The following is an 18367-nucleotide window of genomic DNA, read 5'->3' on the forward strand; positions in this document are numbered from 1 at the left end:
CTTTGGCTGTACTGGTTAAGATAGAAACACTGACCCAGGGAGTGTAGCCCAAGCTCTTCTTCCAGTTGTGCTAATAGTGAAAAAGACTAGATAGAGTGGACTTGGAGAGGACGTTTACTATAGTGGGCGAGTCTAGGACCAGATGGCACAACCTCAGAACACAAGCACACCCCTATAGAATAGAGATGAAGTGGAATTTCTTTATTCAGAGGGTGAATCTGTGAAATTCATTGTTACAGACAGCTGTGTAGGACAAGCTACTGGGTATATTTAAAGTGGAGGTTAATACGTTCTTGCTAATTAGCAAGGGTTTCAAAGAAGGCAGGAGAACAGGTTTGAGAGCGATATTAAATCAGCCATGATCAGAGAGCAGACTCGATGAACCGAATGGCCTAATTGTACTTCCAGGTCTTATGATAACATCTTGCTTCTCCTCAAGAGGGCAGATGGAGCTGGGATTTAACGTCTCAATCAAAAGGCATTTTTTTAAATTGCAGAATTCTTGAATTTTGATGGCAGGATGCCCAGAATGTACTTGTGATTCTGGAGAGGGCACAGAACTAAGCACGGCACTTAAACAGGTCTCCATTGAACCACGTTCAGCACTGGGTTCCTTCAAGGAAGCCCACGTGTACAACGCCGACCTGAGTGCAACCCCGAGTTTTCTGTTCTTAATTCAGCGTCAGGAGAACCTCGCCAAGTGTCCCGGGATTACAGGGCGCTGCAGTTCAATCTTCTCCCACATGGGGGAGCGCAACGCAGCAACGACACAATCCCGATTGCGAGTCCGAGTCCGACTCCGACCCCGACCTCCTGGTCCTCCAGCGGGGGTTTGTCACCCTTCCACCCGCTCTTCTGACTCGCAACCCATTCCTGCAGGACCGGCACATTTATCCCAGAGCTGGGGAAAGCTGCAATGTCTACCGGGGCAGGTGAGCACCCCCTGTAAACCACCGATTGCCCAGAAAGGCGGCGGAGGTGGGAGTTCTCGGCTCCCGGAGCCCGCCCAGAGGCGAGGGGGTCTCGGCCAGTCTGTCTGCTGCAGCCGGCGCGGTTCTCGCCGCGGTCGCGGGAATGCCGCCCCCTGCTGTGCACACACTCGCTCACTGCCGCAAACAGACCCGGGCGCTCCGAGCCAAGTCCACCAGTGGAAAAAAATATCCAAATAAATTAGAGTGATTTGCTAAAATAAAGAGTAAATAGAGGGAGCGTTTTTAAAACATGACATTCAACAGGAAACTGAGTAAATAGTTGAAAAAAGGGGATAAGTTTACAGGGCGACGGGAACAGAGGGATTAATTCAATGACGCTTTCAGAAAGCAGGCTGATGGAGCACGGAGGTAGAGGGGACAGTCTGCGAATGGGGTGAAAATCATAAACATAATTTTGGGGAAAGTGAGATCATCTTTAAGGGGTTAAAAAAAGCTCCAGACATGTCACATCCCTGCCCTGCGGGATGCCATGTGTAATCTCTTCCACAATGAAATCCAAACAAAACAATGTGTCAGGGGAGAAGGTAAGAGACTTGCTGAGGGTTATGTTTAAGTAAGTGTGTGTGGGGAGAGGCAGAGTGGGGTTAGGAAGAGAATTCCAGAGTTTAATAGCCAAATGTTGGTGGGAGGAGGTCCAAATCAAACTGCCCAAACAGCCAAGAGTGCAAACACGAGGAATTCTGCAGATGCTGGAAATTCACCCAACACACATAAAAGTTGCTGGTGAACGCAGCAGGCCAGGCAGCATCTCTAGGAAGAGGTACAATCGACGTTTTCGGCCGAGACCCTTCGTCAGGACTAACTGAAAGAAGAGCTTAGTAAGAGATTTGAAAGTGGGAAGGGCGGGGGGGGGGGGAGATCGGAAATGATAGGAGAAGACAGGAGGAGGAGGGATGGAGCCAAGAGCTGGACAGGTGATTGGGAAAAGGGATATGAGAGGATCATGGGACAGGAGACCCAGGGAGAAAGAAAAGGGGAGGGGGGAAACCCAGAGGATGGGCAAGGGGTATAGTGAGAGGGACAGAGAGAGAAAAAGGAGAGAGAGAGAATGTGTGTATAACTTCCGCTAATGTCCCACCTTCTCCTCGTCCCCATCCATTATTTATTTATATACATACATTCTTTCTCTCTCTCTCTCTCTCTCCTTTTTCTCCCTCTGTCCCTCTGACTATACCCCTTGCCCCATCCTCTGGGTTTCCCCCCTCCCCCTTTTCCTTCTCCCTGGGCCTCCTGTCCCATGATCCTCTCATATCCCTTTGCCAATCACCTGTCCAGCTCTTGGCTCCATCCCTCCCCCTCCTGTCTTCTATCATTTTGGATCTCCCCTCCCCCTCCCAAATCTCTTACTAGCTCTTCCTTCAGTTAATCCTGACGAAGGGTCTCGGCCTGAAACGTCGACTGTACCTCTTCCTAGAGATGCTGCCTGGCCTGCTGCATTTACCAAATAGCCAAGAGTTTCAGATGTTGTAGGAGGAGGCGGTCATGGAAGGACTCGAATCCACCTCTTCGTTTGGAGCAAGTCCCCAGCACATCAAAAGCCCGGAGCACAGTGACTCCCTGAGACTTGGGGTGAGGAGCAGGAAGGGTGGGAACTTCACTGCTGAATGGTCGTTGGAAGACCAAGACAACGGGGAACGGAGGTGTGGGCGCCGATTTCTACAGTAGATAAGTTGCGATGGGGCAGAGATGACCGATGCTACAGGTCCGAGTGATGGCGCTAACACATAGGAGGAAAAGTTCAACCCCGAGGTCAAGAACTGCCACGCCCAGCTTTGGCTCAACTTCCCAGGATGGGAATGGTAGCCAGGTAGGAGAGTTACAGGGGTAGAGGTGGAGGGGGCAAGGACAACACCCCCAATCTTCCCCGGGCTTGGTGAAGAAGGGAAGGATGGAGATGGGGCAGCAAGGGAACGAGTAGGTGGCTATTCGGGAGAGGGGCGTCAATGATGAATATAAAGTCAAAGTGACCTTCACCTGAGAGGGGGCGACTAGCAGCCAGAAACAGAAGCAGAACAACGGACAGTGTGATTGGAATGGGAGGTGGGAGTCATGAATTCGGTGAAAAGTGAGAGATGGCAATGATCCAAATGGGGAGCATCCGAGTGCGCTCAGTCTGACGGACAAGGGGTTGAGAGACAACAAGAAGCAAAGTGACCGGCGTCTTAAGGTTTAACCCCAAAACAGGCAATGTACTATAGTGAAACACCTCAAGGTGCCTCATTGGCTTGACACCAAGCTTCACTCAGATAGGACAGACAACAGGTGCAGGAGTAGGCCATTCAGCCCTTCGAGCCAGCACCACCATTCACTGTGATCATGGCTGATCATCCACAATCAGTACCCTTTTCCTGCTTTCTTCCCATATCCCTTCACTCCGCAGGATGACAGGAAAGCAATGAGCAGGAAGCAGAAAGGTCTGTCAGAATTTAGGCGCCAGAAGATGCAACCCTTCACAGTGAAGCAAAGAAACTGGGGACTGGCGAGGTGGGGGAGATGTGCGCCAGGAATCCCGAGTCTGGGGAGGCTGCAGGTTTGGGAGAAGGCGAGGCTGGTCAGAAGACTGCAGCCTGTGTTGGGTAGGTGCTGCGGGGAGGGGTGGGTGGTGGGGGGTTGCACTGCATGTTAAGAGACTCAGCGGCTGGGTTCTGCGACAACAACCGGAGGGCAGTGGCAACAAGATGGTAACTTGGAACCGTGGTGCAGGGGTAACAGAAGGTGATGTTCACTTGGAAACCAGGGATCGCCATCCAGCCTGAACAGATCTTGTTTCCCTGGTGTGAACTCATTTCGAGCTGTTGTTTCATAGTAACCACTTCTAATTCTCAGCCTGCTTGGAAGTTCACATGCCCAAGGTCCCTGTTTAAAGTCAAGCACTCTGTTCTATATTTTACAGCTGTTCTATAATTGGAAACATTCCATCATCTCAGAATAAAAGGCCCACAGGTTCTAAGCAACACTGTGACTCAAACCTCTGCTACCCAGCCATTACACATCTTAAATCACATTCACTTAAAACATCAACACGTTTTACTGAGTTCCTTAGCAATGGGACAGGCCAAACTCCTTTCTACATTTTCTTTGGCATTCACACTCCCAAATTCGAATCAGTTCACAGTAAAAATAGCACGCAGGGCAGGAGAGGTCAGCGAGAATGTTACAATGATTACCTGGCTGGCGGCAAGAGTGCCGGGGGTTAAATCCCAGAGACCCAGCACCTGCGAGAGGTGAGAGTGGAGGGTAAACCCCAGTGAGCCAACACCCTTGAGGGGTAGATGAGGTTAAACCCCAGTGAGAGACAGAAACCTGGAGAGGTAGGAGATTGTACGCTTTAAAAGCCCAGTGAATGCTGGCACTCTCGAGGGGTGGGAGAGTGAAGAGGTTAAACCCCAGACACCCAGCACCCACAGGGTGAGGAAGGGGGCAGCTGAGCCCCAAGGGTCTAGAGTTGTGCAGAAAAGCCGATGAGAGCTGAGTAAGGCAAGGTTGAACTGGACATCTGGAAAGAACGTTGGGATCCATTTAAGGAGATCGGCAGTGACATCCAGCCAAGGTTGATCTGAACATCTGGAGAGAATGTCAGGAGCCCGTTAAGGAGATCAGCAGTGACATCCAGGCAAGGTTGAACTGAATGCGGCAGGACAATTTATTTAGTGCCTGAACGCATTCTCTTCAATGGCACAATACTGCACCAGCACCAAAAAATTTCACTGCTGACAGAACCTTGAATTTAATGGAGTGGTGCTGTGGAGCTGAGAGAAATCATATCAGAACTAGAATCAGGTTTAACATCACTACTATATGTCGTGAAATTTGTTGATTTTGCAGCAGTACATTGCAATGCATAATAATAAAACCTATAAATTACGATAAGTATATATAATCTAATTTCCTTTTTTAAGTAAGCCGTGCAGAAAGCAAGGAACAAAATACTGAGGTTGTGTTCATGGGTTCATTGTCCATTCAGAAATCTGATGGCAGAGGGGAAGAACACACAGCCGAGTCCCATGAATCCCAGACTCAGGCCAGTACCCCAGAGAGGAAAGTGAGAAGCTCCTTTTAGTTCAGCAGAGTACCCCTGCAAAATGATGCCACGAGGAAGGGATCTGGTGCTCGGGGTAGAAAGGTTGGAGGTCCAACAGCTGGGAGGCCTAGTTGATATTGATTTTTAAAAGTAAGGAAGTGTTGATGTTACGTTGCAAGGTGCTGGTGAGACAACACTTGGAGGACCACACACATTTCTGGTCTACACTGACGGATTGAGGCACAAACATTGGGAAAAGGCTCAGCTGGCTGACTCTTGGAATGAACAAATTCAGAGAGGTTGAGCATCTATGGAATAGAGAGTTCTTATCAAAATGGGTGGCGGTGGTGAAGCTGGTGCTGAGACGATGCTTCCCTTTGTGAAGGCACAGTTTGGAAATAAGCAAAAACGAGGAAATCTGCAGATGCTGAAATTTCAAGCAACACACATAAAAGTTGCTGGTGAACGCAGCAGGCCAGGCACCATCTCTAGGAAGAGGTACAGTCGACGTTTTGGGCCGAGACCCTTCGTCAGGAAATGAGGGTATTGGTATGTTATCAGATGTACATTTTTACACAGTATGTGTATTTATATATACACACACCCATACATATAATGTACAGTGAAAAGCTTGCCTTGCATATTATTTATACAGATTAAATTAGTGAACTAAACTAAAGGTAAAACAATACCAATGCAGAATAAAGTGTAGAAGCTACCAAAAGAGTGCAGTGCGGATAAATGATGCAGTGCACAATCATAATGAGGTAGATTGTGAGACCAAGAGTCCATCTTATCGTACAGAAGGAGCTCCCCACAAGATGGGGATGAGGAAGAATTTCTTCTTTCAGGGATCATGGGTTTTTGGAATCGTCGATCACGGAGAGCTGCGGAGAACGGGGAGGGGAGTTGTCGAATTTGCTTGAGATGGAGATTGACCGACTTGCATTGCAAAAAAGACAAGGTGCTTAGAGAGGGGAGGAGAACAGGAGACCGGTGTCAAGACCAAGACTGGATCAGCTGTGATCTTTTTGTACGGTGGTGACAGCCTCATCCTGTTCCTATGTGTGTTCTTACACTGAACACACCTACAGACGAACAACACCAGTGCAGATAGCTCAGAAATTGAGCACCAGGGCTCCGGTCACAGTCCTTGTTCAAGCAGATGACTAGCTCACTCACACAACAAATCTCCTCCATTGAAACTGCCTCTCCTGTTCCTCACTTACACAGCAGGCTTCATTATCCGGAGCAAATGAGAAAATAGCATAGGGATTCAGAACATGCAGCTCACTCACCACATTCTCGATCAGGGGCTCCCAGTCTTTCTTATGCCATTAAGCAAAGGGTCCATAGGCCTCAGGTTGGGAACCACTGCTCTAGGGCCATAAATCTTTAAAAAAAAACTTAACCCATTGACCATATTACGAGCAGGAAGTTCATACATTGAAGAATCAGCAAATGTTGTACAAAAGGCTTGAGGGAAGCCCTCTGTAAGTCATAGTCTGATGCATGGCTTTAATTTGGAGCAAGGCTTTCTGGTTCAATGAATCTACTCTTTAGGAGTTACTACCCACCGAATCCTGACACAGGACACCCAAGCCACTCAAATTTATCCACTGGGCCACACAGAGCCCATCTTGGCCCCTGGCTATTGAATCTAAGCCAATGCCACTGGCAGCCCTGGGTGTCCGAAGACCAGACATTACCCCAGGATAGGGACTCACCGGGTGTGCACAGGACCACGTCCAGATCTGATGCTTCCCAAGGTCACCTTTGGGGTGAATAATAAACGGTCCCCAATGAGGTGGCTGGAAATACCCCTCATAAATACCAGGCCGAGTGCACAGGAGGAGTGTCGCTAGCCCAGTGAGGAGCACCCAGCAGATGGGACTTCGCTTGCTAATCCAGGCACAAATTCATAATACAGTATGTGTAGCATCACACTTCACAGCACCAACGATCAAGAGATCAGGGTTCAATTCCTGCCTCCGTCTGTACGGAGTTTGTACATTTCGCCCGTGACCACGTGGGTTTCCTCCCACATTCCAAAAGACATCCTGGTGAGTGTCATTAACTTGTAGACATGTCAAAGTTGCTGGTGAACACAGCAGGCCAGGCAGCATCTCTAGGAAGAGGTACAGTCGGCGTTTCCGGCCGAAACCATTGACGACGGGTCTCGGCCTGAAACGTCGATTGTATCTCTTCCTAGAGATGCTGCCTGGCCTGCTGCGTTCACCAACAACTTTGATGTGTGTTGCTTGAATTTCTAGCATCTACAGAATTCCTCGTGTTAAACTTGTAGACATACTGTGTTGACGCCAGAATGCGTGGCAACACCTGTGGGCTGCCCCAGCACATCCTCGGGCAGTGTTGGCCATTGACGCAAAACAACGTATTTCGCTGTAAGTTTTGATGAGCATGTGACAAATAAAGGTTTTTTTTTTAAAAAGAGGGAATGTCGCACTGACAGAGGGACTGAGCTCCACAAACTTCTCCCGTCGTGAGCTCAGACAAACCTGCCCAAACCATTGGCAGTTGATGCTGAGATAGAAACGGTGTGTAGAACTGGATCACAAAGCAGGCAATGTCACCCAGATGGTCCACGTGGACACTTACACTAAACACAAGCTCAGTCCCATCTCCCTTTCACCCATTCCTTCAATACATCAATGCTCCAAATAACCGACATAGCAAGTGCCTCACTGTCTACTCGGGGGGAGAGACGTTCTGGAATCTGGAACTGTGGCAAACCACAACCACCACCACCAGCTCAGCACATTTACTCACTTTACTGAATTGGAGGCCTGCAAAAGCCAAAGGCACAGTCAGCAAGCTGTGAACGGGAGAAGAGAGAGCGCTGGGATCCAGCCAGAGACAGGCTCTTAATGGCTGGCACACTGGCTGTTAGAGTTGAGAAGGAAGTTGACAAGGCCTACTTCTGCTCCTTTGTCTTGTGATCTTGTAAGCCGGAAATTGGAACTAGATGGGTGAATAGTTTAGCTCATGGGGGAGCTGCGGAGCAGACTCGATGGGCCGAATGGCCTACTTCTGCTCCTTTGTCTTGTGATCTTGTGATTAAAGGCAGCCTGTGGCCGCAATGCTGGAATTAGTGAGGTATCCGCGGCGGGGGAGAAACAGAAGGAGGCCGCCTGGAGAGAACAAGATGAAAGGCAGCTCAGGTGAAAACAAGTGTGGTTGTGCGGAGGTGAAAGAGCGGCTCAACGACATGACACAGGGCAATCCCACTCCCGCTCGTGAAGGGGAAGTGGGCACTGTGCCTGTCACGTGCAGATATCTCTGGTCTACCTAGCAGATGCGGTAGGGTTGGAAGGAAGGGGGCGAGGGCAGCACCGTACTGTGGCGGTTAGAGTGGCAGCGGGGATCGGGGTTGAATTCCATCACTGTCTATACAAAGAGTTTGTACTTTCTTCCCGTCACCGCGCGGTTTTCCCTCATCTGCTCCGGTTTTCTCCCACACTCCAAGGTGGGCAAGTTGTGAGCAGGCCACGTTGGTGCCAGAAGCAAGGCGACAATTGCAGGCTGTCCCCCAGCATAATCCTCTGACTGCGCTGGTTGTCGATACAAATGACATGCTTCACTGTGTGCTTCGACTTGCACGTGACAACCCTAATCTTTACATGCCAGTCCCATTCCATCACCTACGCTCTGCGTGGTTTATAAAATATGGCAAAGCTTTAGCTGGGGCATCAACAAGCTCCGATCCCAGTGTCAGCTGGTACTGCACAGATCTGGGGGTCAGAATCTGTGAAAGGCAATCACTTCTGTGAGGTGGCAGAGGGAAAATAGCAAGTAACTCACACTTGTCCACACAGCCACATCCACCCAGCCCAGAGCCCCAAAGCCGAGGTTTCCAATCACACTACACCAGCTGATACAGGGAGTGCTCCGTAGAATAGACAAGTAGCAACAGGATTTACAAATTAAAGTGTCAACCTCAAGGAATCAGAGCGGCTCTGCCCAGCTTTCATGAAAACTGTTTACACTGGTGTTCAGTAAGGAGGTCTGAAAGGATGAGCTGGGGCAGGTGTGGGGGAAGACATCTGTGTTTTTTTGGAGAGACCAGAACCAGACTCAGTCTCTGGGAAAAGTGACTTCTCTATTATCTCAAACAGGAAAAATCTGCAGGTGCTGGAAAATCCAAGGCAACACACACAAAATGCTGGAGGAACTCAGCAGGCCAGGCAGCAACTATGGAAAAGAGTAAAGAGTTGATGCTTCAGGCCAAGTCCTGAAGAAGGGTCTCGGCCCAAAACGTTGACCATTTACTCTTTTCGATAGATGCTGCCTGGCCTGCTGAGTTCCTACAGTGTTTTTGTGTGTGCCTTCTTATTATTGTCCGTCTGTGGTGGCAATACAAGGATTGATTGAGAAGGATTCAAAGGCAATGCTGTGGAATTCACGGAAGGGAAAACAGAAGGCTCACTGGGAGGTAATGTCACAGTCCAGTCCCCACTCTAATTACACAAGGTCTAACTGTGCTGATGTGAGTTTAATTGAGCTGCAGACAGAAGCTTCTCACATTGTGTAACATGTTGGAGTGGTGATTGGAGAGAGGAATTGGCTGGCTTACAGCTGGCAGGAGCTGTTCCTAGTGAGAACCCGGCAACACATATCATCCAGTGTGTAGGGGTGGGGGGGGGGGAGAGAGAAAAGAGTAGGGAGGGCTATACCAGTTAGACCAGGCAACCAAAGCATTAAAAGATACCTCTCCAGACTCACTGCTGTGACACGGAACCGGTGATGAGACACGTTGACAGTGTGTTTCACCACGGGGTCCCAAAAGGAGCAGCTTCTCCCAGCTGTAAGGAAGCCAGAACCTCACTCAAAGCCACTGGTCTAGGGTTTCAGCCGACAGACTCACGGCGTTAGGAGCTTCTGTCTGTGGCCGACTGCCTGGCCTGCCAGCTGCAAACACTACCACTGCTTTTGTTTCCCTGTCCTGCTTGGAACAATCAGTATACGTCTCATTTAGAAAAGGTTGCCCCTCTTTGGAGGGGATGCTGGAGCCCATTCCGCCGCGGTTACAACAGCCACGTTTTGGCCTGACACCGTGTTAAATATCGGCTCTTCCCCCTCAGACCCTGGGCACCCCACCTTCCTCTCGGGGGCTGTGGTCCCAGTGCAATACTGAGGGACTGCTGCAGTGGAAAGGCCCTGCCTTTCAGATGGGGTGTTAAACAGAGGCCCCCTGTGTTCACTGGGATGGATGCAAGACTTTGAACAACACCACCTGGAAGGGGCTGTGGGAGTGGGAGGGAAGGTGATCCTGAGGACCTGGCCAAAGTCACATCAGCTCATCACACCCCGAGGGGTCCCCATCAAGAGCGTGTTTCGACAGGCTCCCTGCCCTCGGGTGGGTGGTGGTGGGTGGGGGGTGGGTGGGTGTCAGTACTCAACACCAATATTACCAATCCTTAGCCATAGACTGTCAGTCCTGCCCTACCGATCAATCACTTTGAGAGGAACCTACATGTTGCCTGTGACATTTATTGAGGGAGCTAGAGAAATTGACAAATGGGTTTGTTATCCCATCCAGGTCAGTGTTGGCACAGACTGGACATCTTCATCTTCTACCCTGGGAGGGGGGAGGTGGTTAAAGATTAAAAATCAGCTTTATTGGTCACACGTACATTGAAATACTTCTAGCACTAACATAACATGCCTACAATTAACAGACCCTAACTAGTGATCAATAATTATATTAGTTTCAATATAATTATGGAAAAAGATAGGTCTGATCCTCTGGTCGAGATTCTAAATTGGAGAAAGGCCAATTCTGATGGTATTGGAAAGGATCTGGCAAGTGTGGATTGAGACAGGTCATTTTCAGGTAAAGATGTCATTGTTAAGTCAGAGACCTTCTAAACTGAAATATTGAGAGTACAGAGTTTGTATGTTCTGTCAGAATAAAAGGCAAGGATAACAGGTTTATTGAACCTTGGTTTTCGTGAGATATTGAGGCCCTGGATAAGAAGGAGAAAGTATATAGCAGGTATAGGCAGAACGGAACAAATGAGGTACTTGAAGACTGAAAGAAATTCAAGAGGAAATCAGGAGGGCTAAAAGACACGAGATGCTCAAGCAGACAAGGTGAAGGAGAATACCCAGAGCTTCCACAGATATATTAAGAGAAAAAGAATTGCAAGGGACAAAATTGGCTCTCTGGAAGATTAGATTGGTCATCTATGCACGGAGCAAAAAGAGATGGGGGCGGTCTTAAATGGATTTTTTGCATCTGTATTTACTCGCAGGTGGACACAAGAGTCTATAGAAGTGAGGTCATGGACCATATACAAATTACAAACAAGGAGGTGGTTCCTGTCAAGGCACATTCGGGTGGATCAATCACCAGGGCCTGACAAGGTGCTTCCTTGGTCCCTGTGGGAAACCGGTGCTGAAATTGCAGGGCTCTAAAACATCCAAAGTAACAGGCAAGGTGCTGAAGGATCAAAGGATGTCTAATGCTCTCTTATTTTTTAAAGAAAAGCTCTAAAAATAAGATGGGAAATTATAGGCTAGTGAGCTTGACATCAGTAGTTGGTAATTTAATGGAAGGTACTCTAAGAGACCGGATATCTAAGCCGTTGGATAGACAGGGACTGTTTAAGGATAGTCAACATGACTTTGTGAGTGGTAGGTCGTGTCTAACTAATCTTACAGAGTTTTGAGATTGGAAAACCGATGAAGGCAATGCAGTGCATATTGTCTACAAGGACTTTAGCAAGGGCTTTGACAAGGTCCTGCGTGGGAGGCTGGTCAAGAAGGTTCAGGCGTGTGGAATTCAGAACGGAGCTGTAGAATAGATTAGACATTGGCTTCACAGAAGAAGGTTAAGAGCGTTGGTTGCCTCTCTGACTGGAGGCTTGTTACTAATAGTGGGAGTCAGGAGTGGATGCTGGGTCTGTTGTTGTTGGTCATCTACCTCAATGATCTGGATAATGTAGTAAACTGAACAGCAGCAAGATTAGGGATATAGTAGACAGTGAGGAAGGCCATCAAAGTTTGCTTTGGGATCTGGACCAGCTGGAAAAATGGACTGAAAAATAGCAGATGGGATTTAATGCAGACGAATGTGAGGTGTAGTACTTTGGGAGGACAACCCAGGGTAGGATATACACGGCGAATTGTAGGGCACTGAGGAGTGCAGTAGAACGGAGGGATCTGGGAATTCAGATTAATCATTTATTGAAAGTGGCTTCATAGGTGGATAGGGTTGTAAAGAAAGCTTTTGGCACATTGGCCTTTTGATCAAAGTGTTGAGTACAGGAGTAGGGATGTAATGTTGAAGTTGTATGAGACATTGGTGAGGCCTAATTTGGAGTATTGTGTGCAGTTTTGATCACCTCCCTACCGGAAAGGTGTAAATAAGTTTGAAAGTGTACAGAAAAGGGCCGGCTGGTGGCACAATGACATCGGCGCTGGACCCGGGAGCGGAGGTTCCCGGGTTCGAAACCAGTCGGGTCCGCTCCCGAGTACACTTTCCACCCGTGCCGGGTTGAGTGTCGAGATCGCAACTCAACCTCGTAAAGTAAAGGGAAAATACTGCGAAAATGTCTGTGTGAGCAGTGGCGAGCCACACAGTCTCCCTCTCTCGTTCTGCACCTTGTAAAATAAAAAGCCATGATAAAATCATCACACACGCACAGACTCGCATGCACGCAGGCACACGGCAAAAAAGGTGTACAGAAAAATATTTATAAGAATGCTGCCAGGATCCGAGTTATGAGGGAAGGTTGAATAGATCAGGACTTTATCAAATCTCCCCATATTCCGCTACTCTTTAGGGAATAGAGGTATACAAAATTATAAGGGGCAGGTATAGGGTAAATGTAAGAAGGCTTTTTCCAGTGAGTTTGGCTGAGACTACGAGAGGTCATGGGTTAAGGGTGAAAGATGAGACGTTTAAGTGGAACATGAGGGGGAGCTTCTTCACTCAGAGGGTGCTGAGATTGTGGAGCAAGCTGCCAGCACAAGTGGTGGACTTGGGCTCAAGTTCAGCATTTAAAAGAAACTTATGCCCTATGAAAGGGAGGGTTATGGGGAGCTCTGGCCTGGGTCCAGGTAGATTTCATTTTTTGGCATGAACTAGATGGGCTGAAGGGCCTGTTTTATGTGCTGTGGTATTCAGTGATTCTAACTTTTAATTTTGTCTTTGGACTGTGGGAGGAAACAGGAGCACCACGAGGAAATCATGGAGCCATGGTGAGGACATACAAACTCCTTAAGAGCCAGTGGCAGGAGTCGAACCCTGATCTTACAACTAGCGCTGCAAAACTTTGCACTGCCGTGTCGACCCGGGGTGAGGTCACTGGCATAAGCCGCATAAACCCTTGGACAAGAGAGAGGTCTGCGATCGGGCTCTTTGAAGGACGATAATCCAACCAGCAGATGATGGAGAACAAAAAGGCCAAGAGAGCTCTGCTGTTGGGTGTGGTGGCATCTTCCTGGGGTATTGCATGGACTGGAGAGAGGGGGCCTCCCCTTGGCTCATACCCAAGCCAACCAACTTTGTATTCAGGAGAGGACTGAAGTCGTGGGAAAGGGGCGGGGGGAGGGGGCTGATAAATTGGAAGTCTGTTATTATACTTGGGGAGGCAGCTTCCCCCTCAGCCGAGTTACAGGTTGAAATTGGGTGTTTGGAACCAGCAGGTGTACAAGTGCCCCTCAGCTCACCCAAAGGCTCCCTGCTAACACTTAACAGTGGGCATGAGCCCACCTACCTTGTCCTGCGCCTCCCGCCGCAGACTCTCTTCAAGCCGCTTCTCGATCTCCTCCTGGACAACCTTGGCGTACTGGGAATCCAGCTCCTCACTGCAGACAGAAATGGTGGTGAGCTCGGGAAAGAGAGCTGCTGGCCCAGGATAGTCCCGGGTGCTTCACAGCCTGTGAAGCGAAGCTGCTGAAAAACTGTCGGCTCACAAACACAAGATCAGATAAGTAGTACGTTTGTGCCCCTTGCGTTGTGTATCTGATGTTCTGTGCTATCTGACACTGCTGCAAGTGAGTTTGTCGTTGCTCCTAATCGTACTTGTGCACATACCTTTGCCTTTGATCATGAGCCAACCACAGGGGGAGGTGGACACCCACTTCCAGCCGCTCTTCTCAATTGCTGCCACAGCACTTTTGCACTGACCCAGAGGCAAGATCTGTGACGTCAGCACAAGCTCACACTGGGCTCCCCCAAACAGCCCCCAAGCCTGCTCGTGCATGGGTATGAACACCCTGATACCAGAGCTGGAGATGCTTCTGGGCAGGGGAAGAAACACCAAACTCTGCACAGCCCACCATAATGCAGGCTGCTGTACGGGTTACACCATCTGCGCTCTCTCTCTCTCCCCCCCCCCCCCCCCGTGGAACCTGCTCTTTCCACTGCTGGAGAGCTGGGGGAACCATATAACCATATAACAATTACAGCACGGAAACAGGCCATCTCGGCCCTTCTAGTCCGTGCCGAACTCTTACTCTCACCTAGTCCCACCGACCTGCACTCACCCCATAACCCTCCATTTCCTTCCTGTCCATATAGTTGTCCAATTTAACTTTAAATGACAACATCGAACCTGCCTCAACCACTTCCGCCAGAAGCTCCTTCCACACAGCTACCACTCCCTGAGTAAAGAAGTTCCCCCTCATGTTACCCCTAAACTTTTGCCCTTTAACTCTCAACTCATGTCCTCTTATTTGAATCTCCCCCATTCTCAATGGAAAAAAGCCTATCCACGTCAACTCTATCAATCCCCCTCATAATTTTAAATACCTCTATCAAGTCCCCCCTCAACCTTCTACGCTCCAAAGAATAAAGACCCAACTTGTTCGACCTTTCCCTGTAACTTAGGAGATGAAACCCAGGCAACATTCTAGTAAATCTCCTCTGTACTCTCTCAATTTTATTGACATATTTCCTATAATTCGGTGACCAGAACTGTACACAATACTCCAGTGAGCTAATTTACACCTTTTGCCCCTACAGAGCGTGCCCAGGCTCCGAGGGGGGGGGGGGATGGATTTCAGCCAATCAGAACCTTGGTTTGAGGGATGGATTTCAGCCAATCACAGCCTTGGTTTGAGGCTCCCCCCTCTGCAGCCAGAACAACTGCGGCCCTGATACCGTTTCCCTCGGCGCCAGCGGGACCGGTTGCCCAGCCTGCCGAGGAGATACCTGGGGCCTGGGCGTTTGTGTGACAGTGACACCATCATGGACGGCGTGTCATTGGATGAGACTCCAGACCGGGGGGCAGAAGTTGGGATTAGGAGTTTGAGCACAACATCTCCATGTTGGGAGTGGGGGAAAGAGGTTGCTCAAACCCAGACTGACAACAGAAGGGGTTTTATCACGAGTTCACCAGTTGGTAAAACACCAAACTAAGGACCAGATGCCAGTGGGAGCACAAGGGCTGTAACACACCATCCATTGTTATGTGAATTACTACCATGTGCAGATTGTTGGGAACAGAGCCTGGTCACTGGGTGGCTTATCAAAGGGGCGGGGGGGGGGCACTTTGGTCCAAATACTGAGGTCGTTAAAACAAATATTTAATTTACCATCTTAGAAACTGATTATTGTTTGACACAACTTCATCTTACCACCTGATGCCCTGCCTTCCAACAGCAACCCCACCCCTCCACCCCCTCATTGTCCACTCCCCACCCCCAAACTTACATCTGCTGCTGGTGTTCCCGGCTGTAGTGCCTGGCCTCCAGCTCCTCCTCGTCCTGCAGCTTCTTGGCCACGCAGACATCCTGCCGCACCAGCTTGTTCTTCTCGATGTTCGAGGCGTAGTGCTGCTCAACTGGGGGACACCAACACAGGGACACTGCTCTCACTGTTGGCTTTAGGACACACCTTTCAGCTATACTCTTTCCAAATGGGATAGCAAGAAAAGAAACAGAACCCAGGAGGCTTCCAGACCTTCCCACCACCACCCTCAACCATAGTCACCGCACAAACCTCCCCCTCCCCCTCCCCCTGCTGTGGCCCACATCCCCCTCAACCCCCTGATTTGGACACAACAGGGTCTTTTAAGAGACTCTTAGATAGGTGCGTGGAGCTCAGAAAAATAGATGGCTACGCGGTAGGGAAATTCTAGGCAGTTTCTAGAGTAGGTAACGTGGGTCGGCACAGCATTGTGGGCCAAAGGGCCTGTAATGTGCTGTAGATTTCTATGGCTCCATGTTCTCACCATGATGATGCAGCCTCCAGCTGCTTTCCAGAGATACATTTCCCCAGCCCCAGTTCCAGGAGCCTTCACCACAGACTCTCCCCATGACACTGGGGCCTATTCAGTGCCTGTCCCGACCCAAGCACCGAGCCAGGGCTCTCCGTCTTCTTGTGCTCCGTAATGGAGACACACTAACCCCTCCTGATCTACATACCAGTTTCCTTCCTTGCCCTTAGCAGACCTCCTCCCCTTATTCTCTCACTGACACACGGTCAACAGTGCTGAGCGCTCACACTGAGAGAATGGAGGAGCAGGAGCCTTGGTCAATTGTACTCCCCCTGGTCTCGGTCTGTCTGACCCCCGTGCAACTTAAAGCCCCTCCGAGCACCCTCTGGACCAGAGGCAGAGAAACTGTGATTGGTGGTTGGGCTGGGGTTGGTGGGAGGGAGGGCCAAGTTGCAGTCTGGTTTGTGTAAACTGAAAACCCTCTAAAAGGAGTTGCTGCAGAGCCAATGGTTGAGCATCCTCTGTGGGTGATGAAGGCAGGCAGACCCGCGGCTGGTGTTTCTACTTACTCTCCTGCTCCTGAAGGTTATGTGCCAACGCTCCGTCCTCCAACACTGCAAAGCCACGGCACACTGCAATGGAAGGGAGGGGCAAGTTACGGGTCAGTCCCACCAAGCCGGCGCCCATCCCAGTCAGACTCCAGCCACACTCCTTGCTCAAGGCCTCCATCCCACCCTGCGCCAGCACACTGTCTGTGACTCACGCACAACACATCACCCCCTTGGGGAAAAAAACTTTTTTTTGAAGGGGCACCTGTCTCAAGTAACAGACTCGCAAGCAGTTAATAACAACCAAAAGCAGTTGTATAGAAGAAGTCCCCACCAAAAGGGAAAGCTCCCAGGGCTCCTCATGGGAACCACCTTCAAAGCTGAACTGAAGAGCCACGTCGGTGAGTCAGGCAATCAAATGTTTGGTCAGAGTACTGAGAAACACCTTGAAGAGAGAGGATGGAGGGGAATTCCTGAGTCCAGTGCTGGTGCTGAAGGCCCAGCCAGAAACGATAGTACTTTCCCCATTGGTGGTTGTTAAACAGTTAACCACATCAGATTCCTGAACTGCTGGATCACAGCCTGTGGCATGAAAGGAATGGGCTAAGAAAATATTTCAGCTGAGTGCAGCTCAGTGTTACTGATTCTGAAGGTTCTGGGTTCAATTCCCACTCTGGGGCTTCCAGGGTAATGCTCCACTGATGTAACATTAAGCCAAGGCTTGTCTGCCCCCTCCGGTGGGTACAAAGGTCCTTCCCAGCTTACAAACACCTGACCCATCCACAGCCCACACATACAAATGAATGTTTGAGAGGCTGAAGGGATGGATTTGCCGGGTTGCCGTGGGGATTTTCTGCCACGTGGGAACTCAGCTTGTGGCCGCGTTTCTGACTTGTGAATTGTTCGAGTCATCCGTGAGCTAGGTGTTCACTTTATCTATCCCACGCCAACCTTGTGCATGTCAATAAACTCAGCTTAGCTTGTGCAGTCCACTGGAATGAACACTGCTGTAACCGTGGGTCCAGAGTGAACCGGGCAGTTCTTTCTGCCACCCTGGCCATAACTACTCCTCGACCAACATCACCAAAGGCAGGGTTGCTGTTCACCAGCTCAGCTGCTGATTGTGGGAGCTCGCTATGTACAAATTGACAGCTGTGTTTCTCTACAAGAACAGCTACGTGACAAAGTACTTCCGTGGTTGCGAGGTCCTTCAAGGTCTCCACTTGGCAGAGAGCGGCAAGAAAGAAATGCAGCCTTATACAAAAATGATAGGATTTGAGAAATTCAACATCCGTGGAATAGAAGAAATGAGAACAGGAGAATTCAAGGGGGCCAGCACAACACATGGGCTGAATGGCCTGTGTCTGTGCTGTAAGATTTAGTGACTCTTGAAGCATTTTAGCGAGGAATTAAAGATTGTTACTACTCCTATGTTCCCACTCTGTCATGAAAGGCAGAAAATGTACTGGGAAAGCTGCCATGAGATACCTCATGGGCCACACAAGGCTGGCTTTGGGTGAATCTCCACATCTGAGTCAGACCAGCAGTTACCTTGTGACACATACTGGAATCCACCCTCCTGGGCTGCAAACAGAAACTGTCCCCAGGGTGCCCGCA

General features: G+C 49.5%; 1 protein-coding gene across 4 annotated transcripts in view; it reads right to left on the reverse strand.

Annotated features, from left to right (window-relative positions):
* ccdc187 (coiled-coil domain containing 187) overlaps positions 1–18367 on the reverse strand; it is a 58381-nt gene that overhangs the window by 21908 nt on the left and 18106 nt on the right. For all 4 annotated transcript variants that reach the window (XM_063033427.1, XM_063033429.1, XM_063033430.1 and 1 more), the window contains exons 3-5: positions 16772–16834; positions 15698–15827; positions 13758–13848 (exon numbers count right to left, since the gene is read on the reverse strand). In XM_063033427.1, coding sequence (XP_062889497.1) covers positions 13758–13848; positions 15698–15827; positions 16772–16834 — 284 coding nt within the window. The remainder of the gene's footprint in view (positions 1–13757; positions 13849–15697; positions 15828–16771; positions 16835–18367) is intronic.

The sequence above is a fragment of the Mobula hypostoma genome, chromosome 25 (assembly GCF_963921235.1).
Source record: "Mobula hypostoma chromosome 25, sMobHyp1.1, whole genome shotgun sequence".
Classification (NCBI taxonomy): domain Eukaryota; kingdom Metazoa; phylum Chordata; class Chondrichthyes; order Myliobatiformes; family Myliobatidae; genus Mobula; species Mobula hypostoma.